General features: G+C 39.8%; 1 protein-coding gene across 1 annotated transcript in view; it reads right to left on the bottom strand.

Annotated features, from left to right (window-relative positions):
- LOC118224221 (von Willebrand factor A domain-containing protein 3B-like) overlaps nt 1-24,423 on the bottom strand; it is a 91,512-nt gene that overhangs the window by 27,951 nt on the left and 39,138 nt on the right. Inside the window, exon 20 of the mRNA XM_035411502.1 lies at nt 680-798. Within this exon, the coding sequence (XP_035267393.1) occupies nt 680-798 (119 nt within the window). The remainder of the gene's footprint in view (nt 1-679; nt 799-24,423) is intronic.

The following is a 24,423-nucleotide window of genomic DNA, read 5'->3' as shown; positions in this document are numbered from 1 at the left end:
TTATATTTTTCCTAATAGTACATTTGCTAACATTTATTAATGTGGCCTAACCATCAGCCATGTATTTTTAATGATGTGCAATACAGTTATTAATATTTGATTAAACATTCTAATTGCCCCATATTCTAAACTGTTACCACAAATTCTTGTGAGGATAATCATTGCTGGAGATGTGATTTATATTCAGTTCTTTATTAATGCTTTGTGACTTGTAAGACAACTCTGGTCACAGGAGTGAAATTGTACTCCATATTTTTTATCTCACATTTTGATTGGTTAAGGTATCTGAGAGATTGCAAGGTTAAATCCCAGATGAGGCATGGCTGAAATTCTGCAATATATTTCCAGCTGTTTAAATTTATCACATGTAAAAAATGGCAAAGGTCCTCTAGCTACAAAAAGCTGCAAATAAATGAGAAATAATTGATTCATGGCGACTTCCTGTCTTCCTGACAGGGAGATGCTGTCTCTTGCAACATCAGTAGTACATATACATTTTGGCATTTATCATGCTCTTATCCAGAGCAAATTACAATGGTGCACACATAGAGGATTAGGCAACAAACAGAGACAATACCAATCAGAAGATCCCTCCAGTGGGGAAGAGAATGGTCTTCCTCAGACCCAAAATGGATCACGCACACACAAATAAACAGTCCTGTCACTCAGGGGACCTGACCTCTGGTAGTCCTGCAGAGCTGCTTGCAGCCTGGTTTTGTAGTGTTCCAGGTTCACAGCTTGAGGGTTTACCAAGGTAAGCCGTCCTGTGCAGCCACTGACGTGAGCGAGGGGGAACACCTGGGAGAGGGAAAACATGCCTGAGATCAACACACACACACAGACGGACACACACACAGCTACTCTCCCATGCTCTCTCTCTCTCTCTCTCTCTCTCTCTCACACACACACACACACACACACACAGCTACTCTCCCAAACTTACACACACACACACACACACACAGCTACTCTCCCACATACACACACACACACACACACACAAGCAGGCACTCTCTCTCAGACACACACACACACACACGCAAGTACTCTCTCTCAGACATGCACACACAAACACACACACACACACACACACGTGCACACGAGCACACATACAGATCCATGTAATCTCTTTCTGTATGAGGTTCTTTCTTATAAAAAAAATGTCCTTATAAAAAAACATCAGGAATGAATTGGTGACTTTGCCTCTATCCTTAGTGATAGGAATTACGTTGGCATCTATTCACTTGCGGTCCATGGCAGTGTATTGTTAGAGCTGCACTCGCCTCTATTCATGTCCTCTTTACATTTCGAGGTGGAACAGAAACACAGAGAGGAATTTACATGCTTCTTTCTCTGAGTACGCAGGTCAGGGTCTTACTGATGAGAGAGCATAAAACCCTTTTAAAGCACGAGTTTCCATGGTAGCTTCATTTGTTACCCCTCCAAACCCAAACCATTACAATGCATTAGAACACAGGCAATCAGCGTAGGATATACTGCACCATTTTCATTAAGGAGGTCCTGTTTACACTACTTATGTGTATGCAATTTTCCCTCTTGAAGCAGAGAGCCGGACAGCTGTTCATCAGTGGAACAATGACACAAAATTCAGTGCAGCAACATGACCCTCTTCAGCGTCTAGTAGTGCAACAGGTTCCCAAGAGCATGAGGAACAAGATAGCATTCAGGGTCCTGATGCAAATGCACCGTACCCTCAGAAAATAAAACTCCAGGTGTTTTGGTGTAAAGACTATCTTGAACAGGGTTGTGGTAAATTCCATTTCATTTCAGTCAAATCAGAAAATGAATTGAAATTCAGTTCAGGATTTCAAACATCCCCATTTAAATTGGCTCCAGACCTGATCCTGAATGTAACTGAATCAGTAACTGTCCAAAACTCCCAGTACAAACAGGCTCTAGTTTACACTCTTTACACTCATTTTGTATGGACTACAAGTGCTGTGAACAGATAGCCAAGTCAGAGAGGTGAAGAGTGAGGAAGCAGGTTTGGGTGCAGGATCTAATGAAGGAAACAATCACATGCACTGATCGAAAGTGGACAAATTCTAATGTTCTTCACTGCCATTTAATGCTGGTCTACAATCATCAACAAACACGATAAGCATCCATGTCATGCTATGTTACTGTCATTGGTGCCGCTGTTAAGTAAGCCTGTTTGTTACTTACTTAGGAAAAAAGCTTCTGCTCCTTTTTCCTGTTGTTTGTTCCTTTTCCTGGGTTTTTATGTAACATGGCTATGCGTTTGTCATGTTGTTGCTTTTCATGCATTTAGTGCATTTTGCCCTATTCAGAAATAAATATATGTTTAATTTTTAATTAAAATATAGAGGGAAAATGCTGAGGGGACACTTCTCTTTCATGTAACTCATTCAGCAGACTATTTCTGAAATAAGGATGTAATGAGGTCTCTCAGATCAAGCTTGTATTAAAGATACTAATATCACTACCACTAAAGTTAAACTGTCTTAGAATAGTGGACCTTACTGCAATATATTACATTTTCATTATATTTTCCAAAAAGTCCATGTTCCCAATATATTCCATTTCTATAACCAATCATTTTGTTCAAAAATCACACTGGGCATGTCAAAATCAGCCACTACTGCATCCTCAAAATATGTACTGTCCCCTAAGCATACTGTGTGCTGTTTATTGCATTTAGCACATGATGGACATGGCACAAAAAATAATGTCCATACTATTTAACCATACTGTGGAAGTGTCATAAGATGTTACGCCCTTCCGTGGCCATGCTCACAGGTAGTGTCGTTGTTCTTGAAGGAAAATGTAAGCAAAGTTGTGCCTCGTATTTAAAGCAAAGCTGCGTGTCATATTAATGGGACCAAAATGGTTGTTTATTTCCTGAAAGGTATGCTCGCGAATATACTCTGGAAATAAGTATATCATCCTGAGATTTTAAGTACACTTCATTTAGAGAAATTTTGCCATCTTAACAACTTTTCCTCCGGTGTACTCAAGTTATATACTCAATAGTAGGCAAGTAAGCTTTTACAGGTATGGCCATGGTTTATCATGTGCTTTGCTCGCAATGTGACATGCTGACCTCTACTGGTGTCATGCCCTTATTACACCCACCTGGGAAGAGAAGCCAGGACACCAGATGGATTACACTTCATGGAGTGCAATAAGGTTACTGAAACCTTAAGCATAGAGGCAATAAAGTCTTACTAACCCCTAGACTGCAATTTAAAAAATTTTAATCATGTAACTTTCCTGTGTCTTTCTCTGGTCTTAACAATGTCAAGAAAGTAATCTGCTGCTACATCCATAGTTGAGTATCTCCTTTCTTGAGCAAAGTGCACTTCAAAGCTAGTATATATTTTCACACATGAGGACACCACAGAAAAAAAATATTCTAGAAATTACCAAGCACAAGTGCATATTTTATGAGTTTCCATTCTCCCAAAATGTGGATGTATGTCAAAGAATAAATGTTAATTAAAGCCGCAAGCGGCGTTGGGAGGGGTCCAAGCATTGGCAGCATCGCGCCCCCTATGGAGCGATTTAAAAATGGCTTTGTCCTCATGATCATATGCCTTCACCCAACATATCTACTGAATATCGTGATGATTGTATGAAATATTGATGACTTGCGGCCAATTTTGAGCTAAGAGACGCTGTCGGATGACTTAGTTACGTCGCCATGGATGTGTCCGGGCCGCTTCCCGTCAAGGCCTTTACTATGTCGTAACACTTAGATGGCATGTCGTAACACTTTGATGGTCCGGCGTGTATGCCCAACTGCAGCGTTTCTGCGCCGCAACTAAAAAAGGTGTCACACTAGTGTTGTCACGATAACAAAATTTTGACTTTGATAGTGATACCAGGTTTAGTATTACGATACTCAATACTGAAATGACATTTGAAACTTAAACGATGCTAATTAGATACTCGGTACCTAACGATTCTGAAATTACCTTAATAGATCAGAAACATAATGTCCACAAGGGTTGACCTCATTTTCGAATTCATGGTTTATGAACAACCTGGTTCATTAACAACCTTTAAGTTGAAGCCTCTTCAACATATTAATATGCATAGGCCTATAGTGTTACAACACTGAACAATAGAAAAATGTTAAAAATATTTCAAATATTAAACAGTTGTAAAGTACATAATTTTTAAAACAGGTCTTTCACCTTTAAATAGATTGAAAAACAGCATATTTTAATAACAATACAGCATCTATCTATAATAAAATATTTCCAAATTGGAACACCTATTGCTACTGAAGTGAACTGAGTCAAAGCTTGCGCTGTATCAGGGAAGTGAATGCACAAGCGCAGGTCACCTCACTTGGCAACCTTAGTTGCTACTGCCATCTAGCGAAGATTCTGACAAACTACACTTTTCATCCTCTAAATCAGTAATGCGGGAGACACATTTCCCTGGCTTTTACATTTGACACAGAACTACCGAACATCGGGAAATTCAAATACGAAACCGTTTTTTTTTTTCTGTTTTTTTTTTTTTTTTTTAAGTACCCAGAAAGTGCTGAAGTTTTGGCATACCGTGCAACACTACGTCAGACACATATTCCAATCCATTGCTCAGTTTAGCAGAGAATGCACATTTCAGAGCGCCACAGAGACAGATAGAATAATGACACTAAATGCACAATTCAAATAATAAAGACGACATTGAGAAAAAACTAAAAAAAGGACTTAATATCAACTCGCGACCCGCGTGCTGACCGCAGAGCAGCCTACCGGTTTATTTATGTAGACATTGGCAGATCAGAAAATTTTCGGTTAAGCTGACCTATAAAACGCTATTCCAAAAGCCAAATCAGACATGTTATACATCGTTAGAAAGCTTATACTCTCACCTACTGAATAAATGAATTGTCAATCAAGCCAAATTGGACTAAGAAGAACGACAACGCCGTAAGCAACAGGTGTGGTATTACGCACAGCTATTTTTGAAAATATCCGACATTTCACAAACGGATTATCCAAGACAATATATAACCACTCATTCGCAAAAGGGACATCTCTACGCGTAAAACCGATGGTAAGATTGTATATTTATTAAATGTTTAGTCCCAGATATTGACTGTAGAATGACATGGTATAATTTTTGTTTTTAATTGTCTCGTTTATTTCGTTATTCAGTGAGCAGCCTTTTCACTGCTGTATTGGCATATTTTATGGCTAATGTCGGGTTTATCTTGTTGCTACGGAATATTGCATTACATTACATTACATTACAGGCATTTGGCAGACGCTCTTATCCAGAGCGACGTACAACAAAATGTATAACCATAACCAGGAATTAGTGTGCCGAAAACCCTAGAAAGAAATACCGTTCCAAGTGCAGGAAACATCCGCATAGTTCAACTTGGACCCAGTTGGTTAAACTGATTAACGCTAACACAAACAAGAACAGCAACAACGCAGTCTATGAGAACATTCAAGCAATAGTTAAGACGAGTTAAGACTAAGTCACCTACGGAACAACTACCTAGTTACAACCCTAAGCTTACAGTCAATTTAGAAATTAAATTGAGAATACGATTTCTCAGCACAATGACGGATTTAAAGACTAAACGAACTCACCCGATGTTGTCTTCAAATGGACCGTATTATTTTAGACATTGGCAGACTACAGCGTAAAATGCGTCTTTTGTTTATATTCAATATTAGTAATTGCAGCGAGAAACTGCAGCTGTAGGTCGTTATGTTATGGTAGCAACGGAACGAAGCAGACCATATATGTATTAGGCTACCGTCATTGTTTCATTATACCAGCGTGTTTTCGCGCGTTTGCACAGAAACTCGGAACCTATCAATGAAATGGTTTAGCTATTTCTCAGCATAATGACAGATTTAAAGACTTAACGAACTCACCCGATACTGTTTTCAAATGGATCCATGCCAAAGAAAAGTAATTATTCATCCTCTCAAAGCTTTACCGGAGCGTATTATTTATTTAGACATTGGCAAAGTACAGCATAAATTGCGTCTTTTGTGAATATTCAATGTTTGAAATTGCAGCGAGAACTGCAGCTGTAGACATAAGATAGTCTGTTATGTTATGGTAGCAACGGAACGAAGCGGACTATATATGTATTACCGTCATTGTTTTATTATACCAGCGTGTTTTCGCGCGTGTGCACAGAAACTCAGAACCTATCAATAAAATGGTTTAACTATTTCTCAGCATAATGACAGATTCAAAGACTAAACGAACTCATCCGATACTGTCTTCAAATGGATCCATGCCAAAGAAAAGTAATTATTCATCCTCTCAGAAAGCTTTTACTGAAAAACTTTTGGTCGCCTATCCTAGCATGCACGCTAGGTGGCAGTGTCAGACCGTGCTTTCACTGATAAAAACTAGCGTCACCATGGTTGTCGCTTGCCGTAAAGAAGTTTACTCGATGTCGTAACCGTTTAAATTTGGAGCTCCAGCTTTTTCCGCACCCCACCTAATGAAAAAGGCCAAATGGTGTGCAAACCATATGGCGGACATAGGTGCTCCCAATAGGAAAGTTGTAGAGCACATTCAGATGCATCAGTCGATGAAGTATTGTGTTGATCTGACTTACGGTGTGGGAGTTATGACCTTTTAAATTATAATCCTTTGTTATAGCGCCACCATCTGGCCGACATGGGTGATTTTTAGTGCCTGAGTAGTGGGGGGCCACAGGAACGCACCTACCAAATTTGGTTGGTCTACAACTTATGGTTGCTGAGCCTCAGACATTTTAGCAGAGAAAACTGCCACGCCCCAACTAAAAAGTAAAAATGGCGGGCAAACAATATGGCGGACACAGGTGGTCCCAATGGCAAAGGTATAGAGCACGTTCAGATGCATATGTTGAGGAAGTTTTGTGTTCATCTAACTTATGGTGTGGGTGTTATGGGCTTTTACGCGTTACCCTTTGTTATAGCGCCACCATCTGGCTGACGTACGTGGTTTTTAGTGCCTGAGTAGTGGGGGCCCATAGGAAGCCACCTGCCAAATTTGGTTGCTCCAGGACTTATGGGTGCTGAGCCTCAGACACTTTTACCGGAGAAAAATAATAATAATAAGAATAATTAAAGCCGCAAGCGGCGTTGGAAGGGGTCCAAGCAGTGGCAGCATCGCGCCCCCTATGGAGCGATTTTAAAATGGCTTTGTCCTCACGATCATATGCCTTCACCCAACATATCTACTGAATATCGTGATGATCGTATGATATATTGATGACTTATGGCCAATTTTGAGCTAAGAGACGCTGTCGGATGACTTAGTAACGTCGCCATGGATGTGTCCTGGCCGCTTCCCGTCAAGGCCTTTAATATGTCGTAACACTTAGATGGCATGTCATAACACTTAGATGGTCCGGCGTGCATGCACAGCTGCAGTGTTTCTGCGCCGCAACTAAAAAAGGCGTCACACTAGTGTTGTCACGATATCGAAATTTTGACTTTGATACTGATACCAGGTTTAGTATTACGATACTCAATACTGAAATGATACTTGAAACTTAAACGGTGCTAATTCGATACTCGGTACCTAACGATACTGTAATTACCTTAATAGATCAGAAACGTAATGTCCACAAGGGTTGACCTCATTTTCTAATTCATGGTTTATTAACAACCTGGTTGATTAACAACCTGTAAGTTGACTCTTCAACATATTAATATGCATAGGCCTATAGTGTTACAACACTGAACAATAGAAAAATATGTTAAATATATTTCAAAAATTAAACAGTTGTAAAGTAAATAATCTTTAAAACAGGTCTTTCACCTTTAAATAGATTTAAAAACAGCATATTTTAATAACAATAAAGCATCTCTCTATAATAAAATATTTCCAAATTGGAACACCTATTGCTACTGAAGTGAACTGAGTCAAAGCTTGCGCTGTATGAGGGAAGTGAATGCACAAGCGCAGGTCACCTCACTTGGCAACCTTAGTTGCTACTGCCATCTAGCGAAGATTCTGACAAACTACACTTTTCATCCTCTAAATCAGTAATGCGGGAGACACATTTCCCTGGCTTTTACATTTGACGCAGAACTACCGAACTTTCGGAAAATTCAAATACAAAACCGTTTTATTTTTTTATTTTTTTAAGTACCGAGACAGTGCTGAAGTTTTTATATTCCGTGCAACACTACCTCAGACACATATTCCAATCCATTGCTCAGCTTAGCAGAGAATGCACATTTCAGAGCGCCACAGAGACAGATAGAATAATAACACATGAATGCACATTTCAAATAATAAATACGACATTGAGAGAAAACGGAAGAAAGACTGAATATCAACTCGCGAATTGCGTGCTGCTCGCAAAGAAGCCTACCGTTTAATTTATTTATTTAGACATTGGCAGATGAGAAGAGTTTCAGTAACGCTGACCTATAAAACGCTATTCCAAAAGCAAAATCAGACATGTTATACATCGTTAGAAAGCTTATAATCTCACCTACTGAATAAATGAACTGTCAATCAAGCCAAATTGGACTAAGAAGAACGACAACGCCGTACGCAACAGGTGTGGTATTACGCAGAGCTATTTTAGAAAAAATCCGACATTTCACAAACGGATTATCCAAGACAATATATGGCCACTCATTCGCAAAAGGGACATCTCTACACGTAAAACCAATGGTAAGATTGTATATATATTCAATGTGTAGTCCCAGATATTGACTGTAGAATGACGTGGTAATTAAAAAAAAAAAGTTAGTCTCGCTTATTGCGTCATTCAGTTAGCAGCGTTTTCACTGCTGTATTGGCATATTTTAGGGCTAATGTCGGGTTCATCTTGTTGCTACGGAATATTGCATTACATTACAGGCATTTGGCAGACGCTCTTATCAACAAAATGTACAACATTTGTAATGATGTACAACAAAATGTGTCTGATTAACACTAACACAGACAAGAACAGCAACAACGCAGTCCATGCACAAATACAAGCAATAGTTAAGACGAGTTAAGTCACCTACGAAACAACTACATAGTTACAACCCTAAACTTACAGTCAATTTAGAGATTAAATTGAGAATACGATTTCTCTCAGCATAATGACGGATTTAAAGACTAAACGAACTCACCCGATATTGTCTTCAAACGGACCGTATTATTTATCTAGACATTGGCAGACTACAGCATAAATTGCGTCTTTTGTTTATATTCAATATTAGTAATTGCAGCGAGAAACTGCAGCTCTAGGTCGTTATGTTATGGTAGCAACGGAACGAAGCGGACTATATATGTATTAGGCTACCGTTATTATTTCATTATACCAGCGTGTTTTCGCGCGTTTGCACAGAAACTCAGAACCCATAAATAAAATGGTTTAGCTGTTTCTCAGCATAATGACGGATTTAAAGAGTAAACGAACTCACCTGTTATTGTCTTCAAATGGATCCATGTCAAAGAAAAGTAATGATTCATCCTCTCAAAGCTTTACCGTAGCGTATTATTTATGTAGACATTGGCAGAGTACAGTATAAATTGCGTCTTTTGTGAATATTCAATGTTAGAAATTGCAGCGAGAAACTGCAGCTGTAGACACAAGATAGTCTGTTATGTTATGGTAGCAACGGAACGAAGCGGACTATGTATGTATTACCGTCATTGTTTTATTATACCAGCGTGTTTTCGCGCGTTTGCACAGAAACTCAAAAACTACCAATAAAATGGTTTAGCTTTTTCTCACCAAAATGACAGATTTAAAGACTTAACGAACTCACCCGATACTGTCTTCAAATGGATCCATGCCAAAGAAAAGTAATTATTCGTGCTCTCAGAAAGGTTTTACTGAAAAGCTTTGGGTAGCCTATCCTAGCATGCACGCTAGGTGGCAGTGTCAGACCGTGCTTTCACTGCTAAAAACTAGACCCTACGGTGTCGGATTACTTGCGTCGCTATGGTTGTCGCTTGCCGTAAAGAAGTTTACTCGATGTCGTAACCGTTTAGATTTGGAGCCACAGCTCTTCCGCACCCCACCTAATGAAAAGTCCAAATGGTGTGCAAACCATATGGCGGACATAGGTGCTCCCAATAGGAAAGTTGTAGAGCACATTCAGATGCATCAGTCGATGAAGTTTTGTGTTGATCTGACTTACGGTGTGGGAGTTATGACCTTTTAAAGTATGATCCTTTGTTATAGCGCCACCATCTGGCCGACATAGGTGATTTTTAGTGCTTGAGTAGTGGGGGGCCATAGGAACCCACCTACCAAATTTGGTTGCTCTAGGACTTATGGTTGCTGAGCCTCAGACATTTTAGCGGAGAAAAGCTGCCACGCCCCAACTATACAGTTAAAATGGCGGGCAAACAATATGGCGGACACAGGTAGGTCCCAATGGCAAAAGTATAGAGCACGTTCAGAGGCATATATCTATAAAGTTTTGTGTTGATCTAACTAATGGTGTGGGAGTTATGGCCTGTTACGCAAAACCCTTTGTTATAGCGCCACCATCTGGCCGACGTACGTGGTTTTTAGTGCCTGAGTAGTGGGGGCACATAGGAACCCACCTGCCAAATTTGGTTGCTCCAGGACTTATGGTTGCTGAGCCTCAGACACTTTTACCGGAGAAAAATAAGAATAATAATAATAATAATTAAAGCCGCAAGCGGCGTTGGAAGGGGTCCAAGCATTGGCAGCATCGCGCCCCCTATGGAGCGATTTTAAAATGGCTTTGTCCTCATGATCATATGCCTTCACCCAACATATCTACTGAATATCGTGATGATCGTATGAAATATTGATGACTTATGGCCAATTTTGTGCTAAGAGACGCTGTCGGATGACTTAGTTACGTTGCCATGGATGTGTCCTGGCCGCTTCCCGTCAAGGCCTTTACTATGTCGTAACACTTAGATGGCATGTCGTAACACTTCGATGGTCCGGCGTGTGTGCGTAGCTGCAGTGTTTCTGCGCCGCAACTATAAAAAGCGTCATACTAGTGTTGTCACGATACCGAAATTGTTACTTTGATACTGATACCAGGTTTAGTATTACGATGCTCAATACTGAAATGATACTTGAAATTTAAACGATGCTAAAGCGATACTCGGTACCTAACGATACTGAAATTACCTTAATAGATCAGAAACGTAATGTCCACAAGGGTTGACCTCATTTTCAAATTCATGGTTTATTAACAACCTGGTTCATTAACAACCTTTAAGTTGAAGAGTCTTCAACATATTAATATGCATAGGCCTATAGTGTTACGACACTGAACAATGGAGAAATATGTTAAATATATTTCTGAAATTGAACAGTTGTAAACGAAATAATCTTTAAAACAGGTCTTTCACCTTTAAATAGATTTAAAAACAGCATATTGTAATAACAATACAGCATCTATCTATAATGAAATATTTCCAAATTGGAACACCTATTGCTACTGAAGTGAACTGAATCAAAGCTTGCGCTGTATCAGGGAAGAGAATGCACAAGCGCAGGTCACCTCACTTGGCAACCTTAGTTGCTACTGCCATCTAGCGAAGATTCTGACAAACTACACTTTTCATCCTCTAAATCAGTAATGCGGGAGACACATTTCCCTGGCTTTTACATTTGACTCAGAACTACCGAACGTCGGAAAATTCAAATACGAAACCGTTTTTTTTTTTTTTTTTTTTTTTTTTTTTAAGTACCGAGAAAGTGCTGAAGTTTTGGTATACCGTGCAACACTACGTCAGACACATATTCCAATCCATTGCTCAGCTTAGCAGAGAATGGACATTTCAGAGCGCCACAGAGACAGACAGAATAATAACACATAAATACACATTTCAAATAATAAATACTACACTGAGAAAAAACGAAAAAAAAGAAGACAAATATCAACTCGCGATCTGCGTATTGGGCGCAAAGTAGCCTACCGTTTTATTTATTTAGACATTGGCAGATAAGAAAAAATTCGGTTATGCTGACCTATAAAACGCTATCCCAAAAGCAAAATCAGACATGTTATACATCGTTAGAAAGCTTATACTCTCACCTACTGAATAAATGAATTGTCAAATAGCCAAATCGCACTGGCCCTAAGCAACAGGTGTGGTATTACGCACAGCTGTTTTTGAAGATAGTCGACCCAGTCGTCACATATGCGCATATTTTTCACAAACGGATTGTGCAAGACAATATATGACTACTCAGTCGCAAAAGGGACATCTCTACGCGTAAAACCAATGGTAAGATTCTATATATATTCAATGTTTAGTCCCAGATATTGACTGTAGAATGACGTGGTATTTTTTTTTTTAAACTTTGTCTCGTTTATTTCGTTATTCAGTGAGCAGCGTTTTTACTGCTGTATTGGCATATTTTAGGGCTAATGTCGGGTTTATCTTGTTGCTACGGAATATTGCATTACATGACATTACATTACAGGCATTTGGCAGACGCTCTTATCCAGAGCGACGTAAATGTATAACCATAACCAGGAATAAGTGTGCCGAAAACCCTAGAGAGAAATAGCGTTCCAAGTGCAGGAAACAACCGCATAGTTCAACTTGGACCCAGTAGGTTAAACTGATTAACGCTAACACAAACAAGAACAGCAACAACGCAGTCGAGAACATTCAAGCAATAGTTAAGACGAGTTAAGACTAAGTCACCTACGGAACAACTACCTAGTTACAACCCTAAGCTTACAGTCAATTTAGAGATTAAATTGAGAATACGATTTCTCAGCACAATGACGGATTTAAAGACTAAACGAACTCACCCGATGTTGTCTTCAAATGGACCGTATTATTTATTTAGACATTGGCAGGCTACAGCGTAAAATGCGTCTTTTGTTTATATTCAATATTAGTAATTGCAGCGAGAAACTGCAGCTGTAGGTCGTTATGTTATGGTAGCAACGGAACGAAGCGGACTATATATGTATTAGGCTACCGTCATTGTTTCATAATACCAGCGTGTTTTCGCGCGTTTGCACAGAAACTCAGAACCTATCAATAAAATGGTTTAGCTGTTTCTCAGCATAATGACAGATTCAAAGACTAAACGAACTCACCCGGTACTGTCTTCCAATGCTTCCCGACGGTCAGACCGTCCCCTCACTGATAAAAACTAGACCCTATGGCAATAGTTAAGACGAGTTAAATCACCTACGAAACAACTACCTAGTTACAACCCTAAATTTACAGTCGATTTAGAGATTAAATTGAGGATACGATTTACAGCATAAATTGCGTCTTTTGTTTATATTCAATATTAGTAAATGCAGCGAGAAACTGCAGCTGTAGGTCATTATGTTATGATAGCAACGGAACGAAGCGGACAATATATGTATTAGGCTACCGTCATTGTTTCATTAGACCAGCGTGTTTTCGCGCGTTTTCACAGAAACTCACAACCAATAAATAAAATGGTTTAGCTGTTTCTCAGCATAATGACAGATTCAAAGACTAAACGAACTCACCCGATACTGTCTTCAAATGGATCCATGCCAAATAAAAGTAATTATTCATCCTCTCAGAAAGCTTTTACTAAGAAACTTTGGGTAGCCGATCTTAGCATGCACGCTAGGTGGCAGTGTCAGACCGTGCTTTCACTGATAAAAACTAGCGTCGCCATGGTTGTCGCTTGCCGTAAAGAAGTTTACTCGATGTCGTAGTCGTTTGGATTTGGAGCTCCAGCTTTTCCGCACCCCACCTAATGAAAAAGTCCAAATGGTGTGCAAACCATATGGCGGACATAGGCGCTCCCAATAGGAAAGTTGTAGAGCACATTCAGATGCATCAGTCGATTAAGTTTTGTGTTGATCTGACTTACGGTGTGGGAGTTATGACCTTTTAAACTATGATCCTTTGTTATAGCGCCACCATCTGGCCGACATAGGTGATTTTTAGTGCCTGGGTAGTGGGGTGCCATAGGAACCCACCTACCAAATTTGGTTGGTCTACAGCTTATGGTTGCTGAGCCTCAGACATTTTTGAGGAGAAAACTGCCACGCCCCAACTAAAAAGTCTAAATGGCGGGCAAACAATATGGCGGACATAGGTGGGGCCAATGGCAAAGTTGTAGAGCACGTTCAGATGCATAGGTCGATGAAGTTTTGTGTTCATCTAACTTATGGTGTGGGCGTTATGGGCTTTTACGCGTTACCCTTTGTTATAGCGCCACCATCTGGCTGACTTGCGTGCTTTTTAGTGCCTGAGTAGTGGGGGGCCATAGGAACCCACCTGCCAAATTTGGTTGCTCCAGGACTTATGGGTGCTGAGCCTCAGACACTTTTAGCGGAGAAAAATAAGAATAATTAAAGCCGCAAGCGGCGTTGGGAGGGGTCCAAGCATTGGCAGCATCGCGCCCCCTATGGAGCGATTTAAAAATGGCTTTGTCCTCACGATCATACGCCTTCACCCAACATATCTACTGAATATCATGATGATCGTATGAAATATTGATGACTTGCGGCCAATTTTGAGCTAAGAGACGCTGTCGGATGACTTAGTTACGTCGCCATGGATGTGTCCGGGCCGCTTCCCGTCAAGGCCTTTACTATGTCGTAACACTTAGATGGCATGTCGTAACACTTTGATGGTCCGGCGTGTATGCACAGCTGCAGCGTTTCTGCGCCGCAACTAAAAAAGGTGTCACACTAGTGTTGTCACGATACCGAAATTTTGACTTTGATAGTGATACCAGGTTTAGTATTACGATACTCAATACTGAAATGATATTTGAAACTTAAACGATGCTAATTAGATACTCGGTACCTAACGATACTGAAATTACCTTAATAGATCAGAAACATAATGTCCACAAGGGTTGACCTCATTTTCGAATTCATGGTTTATGAACAACCTGGTTCATTAACAACCTTTAAGTTGAAGCCTCTTCAACATATTAATATGCATAGGCCTATAGTGTTACAACACTGAACAATAGAAAAATGTTAAAAATATTTCAAATATTAAACAGTTGTAAAGTACATAATTTTTAAAACAGGTCTTTCACCTTTAAATAGATTGAAAAACAGCATATTTTAATAACAATACAGCATCTATCTATAATAAAATATTTCCAAATTGGAACACCTATTGCTACTGAAGTGAACTGAGTCAAAGCTTGCGCTGTATCAGGGAAGTGAATGCACAAGCGCAGGTCACCTCACTTGGCAACCTTAGTTGCTACTGCCATCTAGCGAAGATTCTGACAAACTACACTTTTCATCCTCTAAATCAGTAATGCGGGAGACACATTTCCCTGGCTTTTACATTTGACACAGAACTACCGAACATCGGGAAATTCAAATACGAAACCGTTTTTTTTTTTCTGTTTGTTTTTTTTTTTTAAGTACCCAGAAAGTGCTGAAGTTTTGGCATACCGTGCAACACTACGTCAGACACATATTCCAATCCATTGCTCAGTTTAGCAGAGAATGCACATTTCATAGCGCCACAGAGACAGATAGAATAATGACACTAAATGCACATTTCAAATAATAAAGACGACATTGAGAAAAAACTAAAAAAAGGACTTAATATCAACTCGCGACCCGCGTGCTGACCGCAGAGCAGCCTACCGGTTTATTTATGTAGAAATTGGCAGATCAGAAAATTTTCGGTTAAGCTGACCTATAAAACGCTATTCCAAAAGCCAAATCAGACATGTTATACATCGTTAGAAAGCTTATAGTCTCACCTACTGAATAAATGAATTGTCAATCAAGCCAAATTGGACTAAGAAGAACGACAACGCCGTAAGCAACAGGTGTGGTATTACGCACAGCTATTTTTGAAAATATCCGACATTTCACAAACGGATTATCCAAGACGATATATAACCACTCATTCGCAAAAGGGACATCTCTACGCGTAAAACCGATGGTAAGATTGTATATTTATTAAATGTTTAGTCCCAGATATTGACTGTAGAATGACATGGTATAATTTTTGTTTTTAATTGTCTCGTTTATTTCGTTATTCAGTGAGCAGCCTTTTCACTGCTGTATTGGCATATTTTAGGGCTAATGTCGGGTTTATCTTGTTGCTACGGAATATTGCATTACATTACATTACATTACATTACATTACAGGCATTTGGCAGACGCTCTTATCCAGAGCGACGTACAACAAAATGTATAACCATAACCAGGAATTAGTGTGCCGAAAACCCTAGAGAGAAATACCGTTCCTAGTGCAGGAAACATCCGCATAGTTCAACTTGGACCCAGTAGGTTAAACTGATTAACGCAAACACAAACAAGAACAGCAACAACGCAGTCTATGAGAACATTCAAGCAATAGTTAAGACGAGTTAAGACTAAGTCACCTACGGAACAACTACCTAGTTACAACCCTAAGCTTACAGTCAATTTAGAAATTAAATTGAGAATACGATTTCTCAGCACAATGACGGATTTAAAGACTAAACGAACTCACCCGATGTTGTCTTCAAATGGACCGTATTATTTTAGACATTGGCAGACTACAGCGTAAAATGCGTCTTTTGTTTATATTCAATATTAGTAATTGCAGCGAGAAACTGCAGCTGTAGGTCGTTATGTTATGGTAGCAACGGAACGAAGCGGACTATATATGTATTAGGCTACCGTCATTGTTTCATTATACCAGCGTGTTTTCGCGCGTGTGCACTGAAACTCAGAACCTATCAATAGAATGGTTTAGCTATTTCTCACCATAATGACAGATTTAAAGACTGAACGAACTCATCCGATATTGTCTTCAAATGGATCCATGCCAAAGAAAAGTAATGATTCATCCTCTCAAAGCTTTACCGTAGCGTATTATTTATTTAGACATTGGCAAAGTACAGCATAAATTGCGTCTTATGTGAATATTCAATGTTTGAAATTGCAGCGAGAACTGCAGCTGTAGACATAAGATAGTCTGTTATGTTATGGTAGCAACGGAACGAAGCGGACTATATATGTATTACCGTCATTGTTTTATTATACCAGCGTGTTTTCGCGCGTGTGCACAGAAACTCAGAACCTATCAATAAAATGGTTTAACTATTTCTCAGCATAATGACAGATTCAAAGACTAAACGAACTCACCCGATACTGTCTTCAAATGGATCCATGCCAAAGAAAAGTAATTATTCATCCTCTCAGAAAGCTTTTACTGAAAAACCTTTGGTCGCCTATCCTAGCATGCACGCTAGGTGGCAGTGTCAGACCGTGCTTTCACTGAGAAAAACTAGCGTCGCCATGGTTGTCGCTTGCCGTAAAGAAGTTTACTCGATGTCGTAACCGTTTAGATTTGGAGCCTCAGCTTTTTCCGCACCCCACCTAATGAAAAAGGCCAAATGGTGTGCAAACCATATGGCGGACATAGGTGCTCCCAATAGGAAAGTTGTAGAGCACATTCAGATGCATCAGTCGATGAAGTTTTGTGTTGATCTGACTTACGGTGTGGGAGTTATGACCTTTTAAATTATAATCCTTTGTTATAGCGCCACCATCTGGCCGACATGGGTGATTTTTAGTGCCTGAGTAGTGGGGGGCCACAGGAACGCACCTACCAAATTTGGTTGGTCTACAACTTATGGTTGCTGAGCCTCAGACATTTTAGCAGAGAAAACTGCCACGCCCCAACTAAAAAGTCAAAATGGCGGGCAAACAATATGGCGGACACAGGTGGTCCCAATGGCAAAGGTATAGAGCACGTTCAGATGCATATGTTGAGGAAGTTTTGTGTTCATCTGACTTATGGTGTGGGTGTTATGGGCTTTTACGCGTTACCCTTTGTTATAGCGCCACCATCTGGCTGACGTACGTGGTTTTTAGTGCCTGAGTAGTGGGGGCCCATAGGAACCCACCTGCCAAATTTGGTTGCTCCAGGACTTATGGGTGCTGAGCCTCAGACACTTTTACCGGAGAAAAATAATAATAATAAGAATAATTAAAGCCGCAAGCGGCGTTGGAAGGGGTCCAAGCATTGGCAGCATCGCGCCCCCTATGGAGCGATTTTAAAATGGCTGCGTCCTCATGGTCATACGCCTTCACCCAACATATGTACTGAATATTGTGATGATCGTATAAATAATAGATGACTTATGGCCAATTTTGTGCTAAGAGACGCTGCCTGATGACTTAGTTGCGTCGCCATGGATGTGTCCTGACAGCTTCCCGTCAAGGCCTTGACTATGTCGTAACATTTAGATGGCATGTCGTAACACTTAGATGGCCGAGCGTGTATGTACAGCTGCAGCGCTTCCCTGCCGCAACTAAAAAAAGCGCCACACTAGTGTTGTCACGATACCAAAAATTAGACTTTGATACCGATACCAGGTTTAGTATCACGAAACTCGATACTGATAAAGTACTCGGTACCTAACGATACTGAAATTACCTTAATAGGTCAGGAACGTAATGTCCACAAGGGCTGACCTCATTTTCAAATTCATGGTTTATGAACAACCTGGTTCATTAACAACCTTTAAGTTGAAGCCTCTGCAACATATGAATATGCATAGGCCTATAGTGTTACAACACTGAACAACGGAGAAATATGTTAAATATATTTCTGAAATTGAACAGTTGTAAACAAAATAATCTTTAAAACAGGTCTTTCACCTTTAAATAGATTTAAAAACAGCATATTGTTATAACAATACAGCATCTATCTATAATAAAATATTTCCAAATTGGAACACCTATTGCTACTGAAGTGAACTGAGTCAAAGCTTGCGCTGTATCAGGGAAGAGAATGCACAAGCGCAGGTCACCTCACTTGGCAACCTTAGTTGCTACTGCCATCTAGCGAAGATTCTGACAAACTACGCTTTTCATCCTCTAAATCAGTAATGCGGGAAACACATTTCCCTGGCTTTTCCATTTGACTCAGAACTACCGAACGTCGGAGAATTCAAATACGAAACCGTTTTTTTTTTTTTTTTTTTTTAAGTACCGAGAAAGTGCTGAAGTTTTGGTATACCGTGCAACACTACCTCAGACACATATTCCAATCCATTGCTCAGCTTAGCAGAGAATGCACATTTCAGAGCGCCACAGAGACAGATAGAATAATAACACATGAATGCACATTTCAAATAATAAATACGACATTGAGAAAAAACGGAAGAAAGACTGAATATCAACTCGCGAATTGCGTGCTGCTCGCAAAGAAGCCTACCGTTTAATTTATTTATTTAGACATTGGCAGATGAGAAGAGTTTTAGTAACGCTGACCTATAAAACGCTATTCCAAAAGCAAAATCAGACATGTTATACATCGTTAGAAAGTTTATAATCTCACCTACTGAATAAATGAACTGTCAATCAAGCCAAATTGGACTAAGAAGAACGACAACGCCGTACGCAACAGGTGTGGTATTACGCACAGCTATTTTTGAAAAAATCCGACATTTCACAAACGGATTATCCAAGACAATATATGGCCACTCATTCGCAAAAGGGACATCTCTACGCGTAAAACCAATGGTAAGATTGTATATTTATTCAATGTGTAGTCCCAGATATTGACTGTAGAATGACGTGGTAATTTTTTAAAAAAAAGTTAGTCTCGCTTATTTCGTCATTCAGTTAGCAGCGTTTTCACTGCTGTATTGGCATATTTTAGGGCTAATGTCGGGTTCATCTTGTTGCTACGGAATATTGCATTACATTACAGGCATTTGGCAGACGCTCTTATCCAGAGCGATGTACAACAAAATGTGTAACCATAACCAGGAACAAGTGTGTCGAAAACCCTAGAGGGCAGTAGCCTACCGTTCTAAGTGCAGGGAACAACCGCATTGTTCAACTTAAACCCTGTAGGTTACACTGATTAACACTAACACAGACAAGAACAGCAACAACGCAGTCCATGCACAAATACAAGCAATAGTTAAGACGAGTTAAGTCACCTACGAAACAACTACATAGTTACAACCCTAAATTTACAGTCAATTTAGAGATTAAATTGAGAATACGATTTATCTCAGCATAATGACGGATTTACAGACTAAACGAACTCACCCGATATTGTCTTCAAACGGACCGTATTATTTATCTAGACATTGGCAGACTACAGCATAAATTGCGTCTTTTGTTTATATTCAATATTAGTAATTGCAGCGAGAAACTGCAACTCTAGGTCGTTATGTTATGGTAGCAACGGAACGAAGCGGACTATATATGTATTAGGCTACCGTTATTATTTCATTATACCAGCGTGTTTTCGCGCGTTTGCACAGAAACTCAGAACCCATAAATAAAATGGTTTAGCTGTTTCTCAGCATAATGACGGATTTAAAGAGTAAACGAACTCACCTGTTATTGTCTTCAAATGGATCCATGCCAAAGAAAAGTAATGATTCATCCTCTCAAAGCTTTAACGTAGCGTATTATTTATTTAGACATTGGCAAAATACAGCATAAATTGCGTCTTTTGTGAATATTCAATGTTTGAAATTGCAGCGAGAACTGCAGCTGTAGACATAAGATAGTCTGTTATGTTGTGGTAGCAACGGAACGAAGCGGACTATATATGTATTACCGTCATTGTTTTATTATACCAGCGTGTTTTCGCGCGTGTGCACAGAAACTCAGAACCTATCAATAAAATGGTTTAACTATTTCTCAGCATAATGACAGATTCAAAGACTAAACGAACTCACCCGATACTGTCTTCAAATGGATCCATGCCAAAGAAAAGTAATTATTCATCCTCTCAGAAAGCTTTTACTGAAAAACTTTTGGTCGCCTATCCTAGCATGCACGCTAGGTGGCAGTGTCAGACCGTGCTTTCACTGATAAAAACTAGCGTCGCCATGGTTGTCGCTTGCCGTAAAGAAGTTTACTCGATGTCGTAACCGTTTAGATTTGGAGCTCCGGCTTTTCCGCACCCCACCTAATGAAAAAAGCCAAATGCTGTGCAAACCATACGGCGGACGTAGGTGCTCCCAATAGAAAAGTTGTAGAGCACATTCAGATGCATCAGTCGATGAAGTTTTGTGTTGATCTGACTTACGGTGTGGGAGTTATGACCTTTTAAACTATGACCCTTTGTTATAGCGCCACCATCTGGCCGACATAGGTGTTTTTTAGTGTCTGGGTAGTGGGGTGCCATGGGAACCCACCTACCAAAGTTGGTTGGTCTACAACTTATGGTTGCTGAGCCACAGACATTTTAGCGGAGAAAACTGCCACGCCCCAACTAAAAAGTCTAAATGGCGGGCAAACAATATGGCGGACATAGGTGGTGCCAATGGCAAAGTTGTACAGCACGTTCAGATGCATAGGTCCATGAAGTTTTGTGTTCATCTAACTTATGGTGTGGGAGTTATGGCCTTTTACGCGAAACCCTTTGTTATAGCGCCACCATCTGGCCGACGTACGTGATTTTTAGTGCCTGAGTAGTGGGGGCACATAGAAACCCACCTGCCAAATTTGGTCGCTCCAGGACTTATGGTTGCTGAGCCTCAGACACTTTTACCGGAGAAAAATAATAAGAATAATAATAATAATTAAAGCCGCAAGCGGCGTTGGGAGGGGTCCAAGCATTGGCAGCATCGCGCCCCCTATGGAGCGATTTTAAAATGGCTTTGTCCTCATGATCATATGCCTTCACCCAACATATCTACTGAATATCACGATGATCGTATGATATATTGATGACTTATGGCCAATTTTGAGCTAAGAGACGCTGTCGGATGACTTAGTTACGTCGCCACGGATGTGTCCTGGCCGCTTCCCGTCAAGGCCTTGACTATGTCGTAACACTTAGATGGCATGTCATAACACTTAGATGGTCCGGCGTGCATGCACAGCTGCAGTGTTTCTGCGCCGCAACTAAAAAAGGCGTCACACTAGTGTTGTCACGATACCGAAATTTTGACTTTGATACTGATACCAGGTTTAGTATTAAGATACTCAATACTGAAATGATACTTGAAACTTAAACAGTGCTAATTCGATACTCGGTACCTAACGATACTGTAATTACCTTAATAGATCAGAAACGTAATGTCCACAAGGGTTGACCTCATTTTCTAATTCATGGTTTATGAACAACCTTTAAGTTGAAGCCTCTTCAACATATTAATATGCATAGGTCTATAGTGTTACAACACTGAACAATAGAAAAACATGTTAAATATATTTCAAAAATTAAACAGTTGTAAACTAAATAATCTTTAAAACAGGTCTTTCACCTTTAAATAGATTTAAAAGCAGCATATTTTAATAACAATACAGCATCTATCTATAATAAAATATTTCCAAATTGGAACACCTATTGCTACTGAAGTGAACTGAGTCAAAGCTCGCGCTGAATCAAAGAGCTGAGTGCACAAGCACAAGTCACCTCACTTGGCAACCTTAGTTGCTACTGCCTTCTAGCGAAGATTGTGACAAATTACACTTTTCATCCTCTCAATCAGTAATGCGGGAGACAATTTTCCGTGGCTTTTACATTTAACTCAAAACTACCGAACGTCGGAATATTCTAATACCGAACCGTTTATTTTTAATTAAAAAAAAAAAAAATTAAGTACCGAGAAAGTGCTGAAGTTTTGGTAAACCGTGCAACACTACGTCAGACACATATTCCAATCCATTGCTCAGCTTAGCAGAGAATGCACATTTCAGAGCGCCACAGAGACAGATAGAATAATAACACATGAATGCACATTTCAAATAATAAATACGACATTGAGAAAAAACGGAAGAAAGACTGAATATCAACTCGCGAATTGCGTGCTGCTGGCAAAGAAGCCTACCGTTTAATTTATTTATTTAGACATTGGCAGATGAGATGAGTTTTAGTAACGCTGACCTATAAAACGCTATTCCAAAAGCAAAATCAGACATGTTATACATCGTTAGAAAGCTTATAATCTCACCTACTGAATAAATGAACTGTCAATCAAGCCAAATTGGACTAAGAAGAACGACAACGCCGTACGCAACAGGTGTGGTATTACGCACAGCTATTTTAGAAAAAATCCGACATTTCACAAACGGATTATCCAAGACAATATATGGCCACTCATTCACAAAAGGGACATCTCTACGCGTAAAACCAATGGTAAGATTGTATATTTATTCAATGTGTAGTCCCAGATATTGACTGTGGAATGACGTGGTAATTTTTAAAAAAAAGTTAGTCTCGCTTATTTCGTCATTCAGTTAGCAGCGTTTTCACTGCTGTATTGGCATATTTTAGGGCTAATGTCGGGTTCATCTTGTTGCTACGGAATATTGCATTACATTACAGGCATTTGGCAGACGCTCTTATCCAGAGCGATGTACAACAAAATGTATAACCATAACCAGGAACAAGTGTGTCGAAAACCCTAGAGGGCAGTAGCCTACCGTTCTAAGTGCAGGGAACAACCGCATTGTTCAATTTAAACCCTGTAGGTTACACTGATTAACAGTAACACAGACAAGAACAGCAACAACGCAGTCCATGCACAAATACAAGCAATAGTTAAGACGAGTTAAGTCACCTACGAAACAACTACATAGTTACAACCCTAAACTTACAGTCAATTTAGAGATTAAATTGAGAATACGATTTATCTCAGCATAATGACGGATTTACAGACTAAACGAACTCACCCGATATTGTCTTCAAACGGACCGTATTATGTATCTAGACATTGGCAGACTACAGCATAAATTGCGTCTTTTGTTTATATTCAATATTAGTAATTGCAGCGAGAAACTGCAACTCTAGGTCGTTATGTTACGGTAGCAACGGAACGAAGGGGACTATATATGTATTAGGCTACCGTCATTGTTTCATTATACCAGCGTGTTTTCGCGCGTTTTCACAGAAACTCACAACCAATAAATAAAATGGTTTAGCTGTTTCTCAGCATAATGACAGATTCAAAGACTAAACGAACTCACCCGATACTGTCTTCAAATGGATCCATGCCAAATAAAAGTAATTATTCATCCTCTCAGAAAGCTTTTACTAAGAAACTTTGGGTAGCCGATCTTAGCATGCACGCTAGGTGGCAGTGTCAGACCGTGCTTTCACTGATAAAAACTAGCGTCGCCATGGTTGTCGCTTGCCGTAAAGAAGTTTACTCGATGTCGTAATCGTTTGGATTTGGAGCTCCAGCTTTTCCGCACCCCACCTAATGAAAATGTCCAAATGGTGTGCAAACCATATGGCGGACATAGGTGCTCCCAATAGGAAAGTTGTAGAGCACATTCAGATGCATCAGTCGATGAAGTTTTGTGTTGATCTGACTTACGGTGTGGGAGTTATGGCCGTTTAAACTATGATCCTTTGTTATAGCGCCACCATCTGGCCGACATAGGTGATTTTTAGTGCCTGGGTAGTGGGGTGCCATAGGAACCCACCTACCAAATTTGGTTGGTCTACAATTTATGGTTGCTGAGCCTCAGACATTTTTGCAGAGAAAACTGCCACGCCCCAACTAAAAAGTCTAAATGGCAGGCAAACAATACGGCG

The sequence above is a fragment of the Anguilla anguilla genome, chromosome 3 (assembly GCF_013347855.1).
Source record: "Anguilla anguilla isolate fAngAng1 chromosome 3, fAngAng1.pri, whole genome shotgun sequence".
Taxonomy (NCBI): domain Eukaryota; kingdom Metazoa; phylum Chordata; class Actinopteri; order Anguilliformes; family Anguillidae; genus Anguilla; species Anguilla anguilla.
Note: the sequence above shows the minus strand (reverse complement) of the source record. Positions and strands in the feature narration are given on the sequence as shown.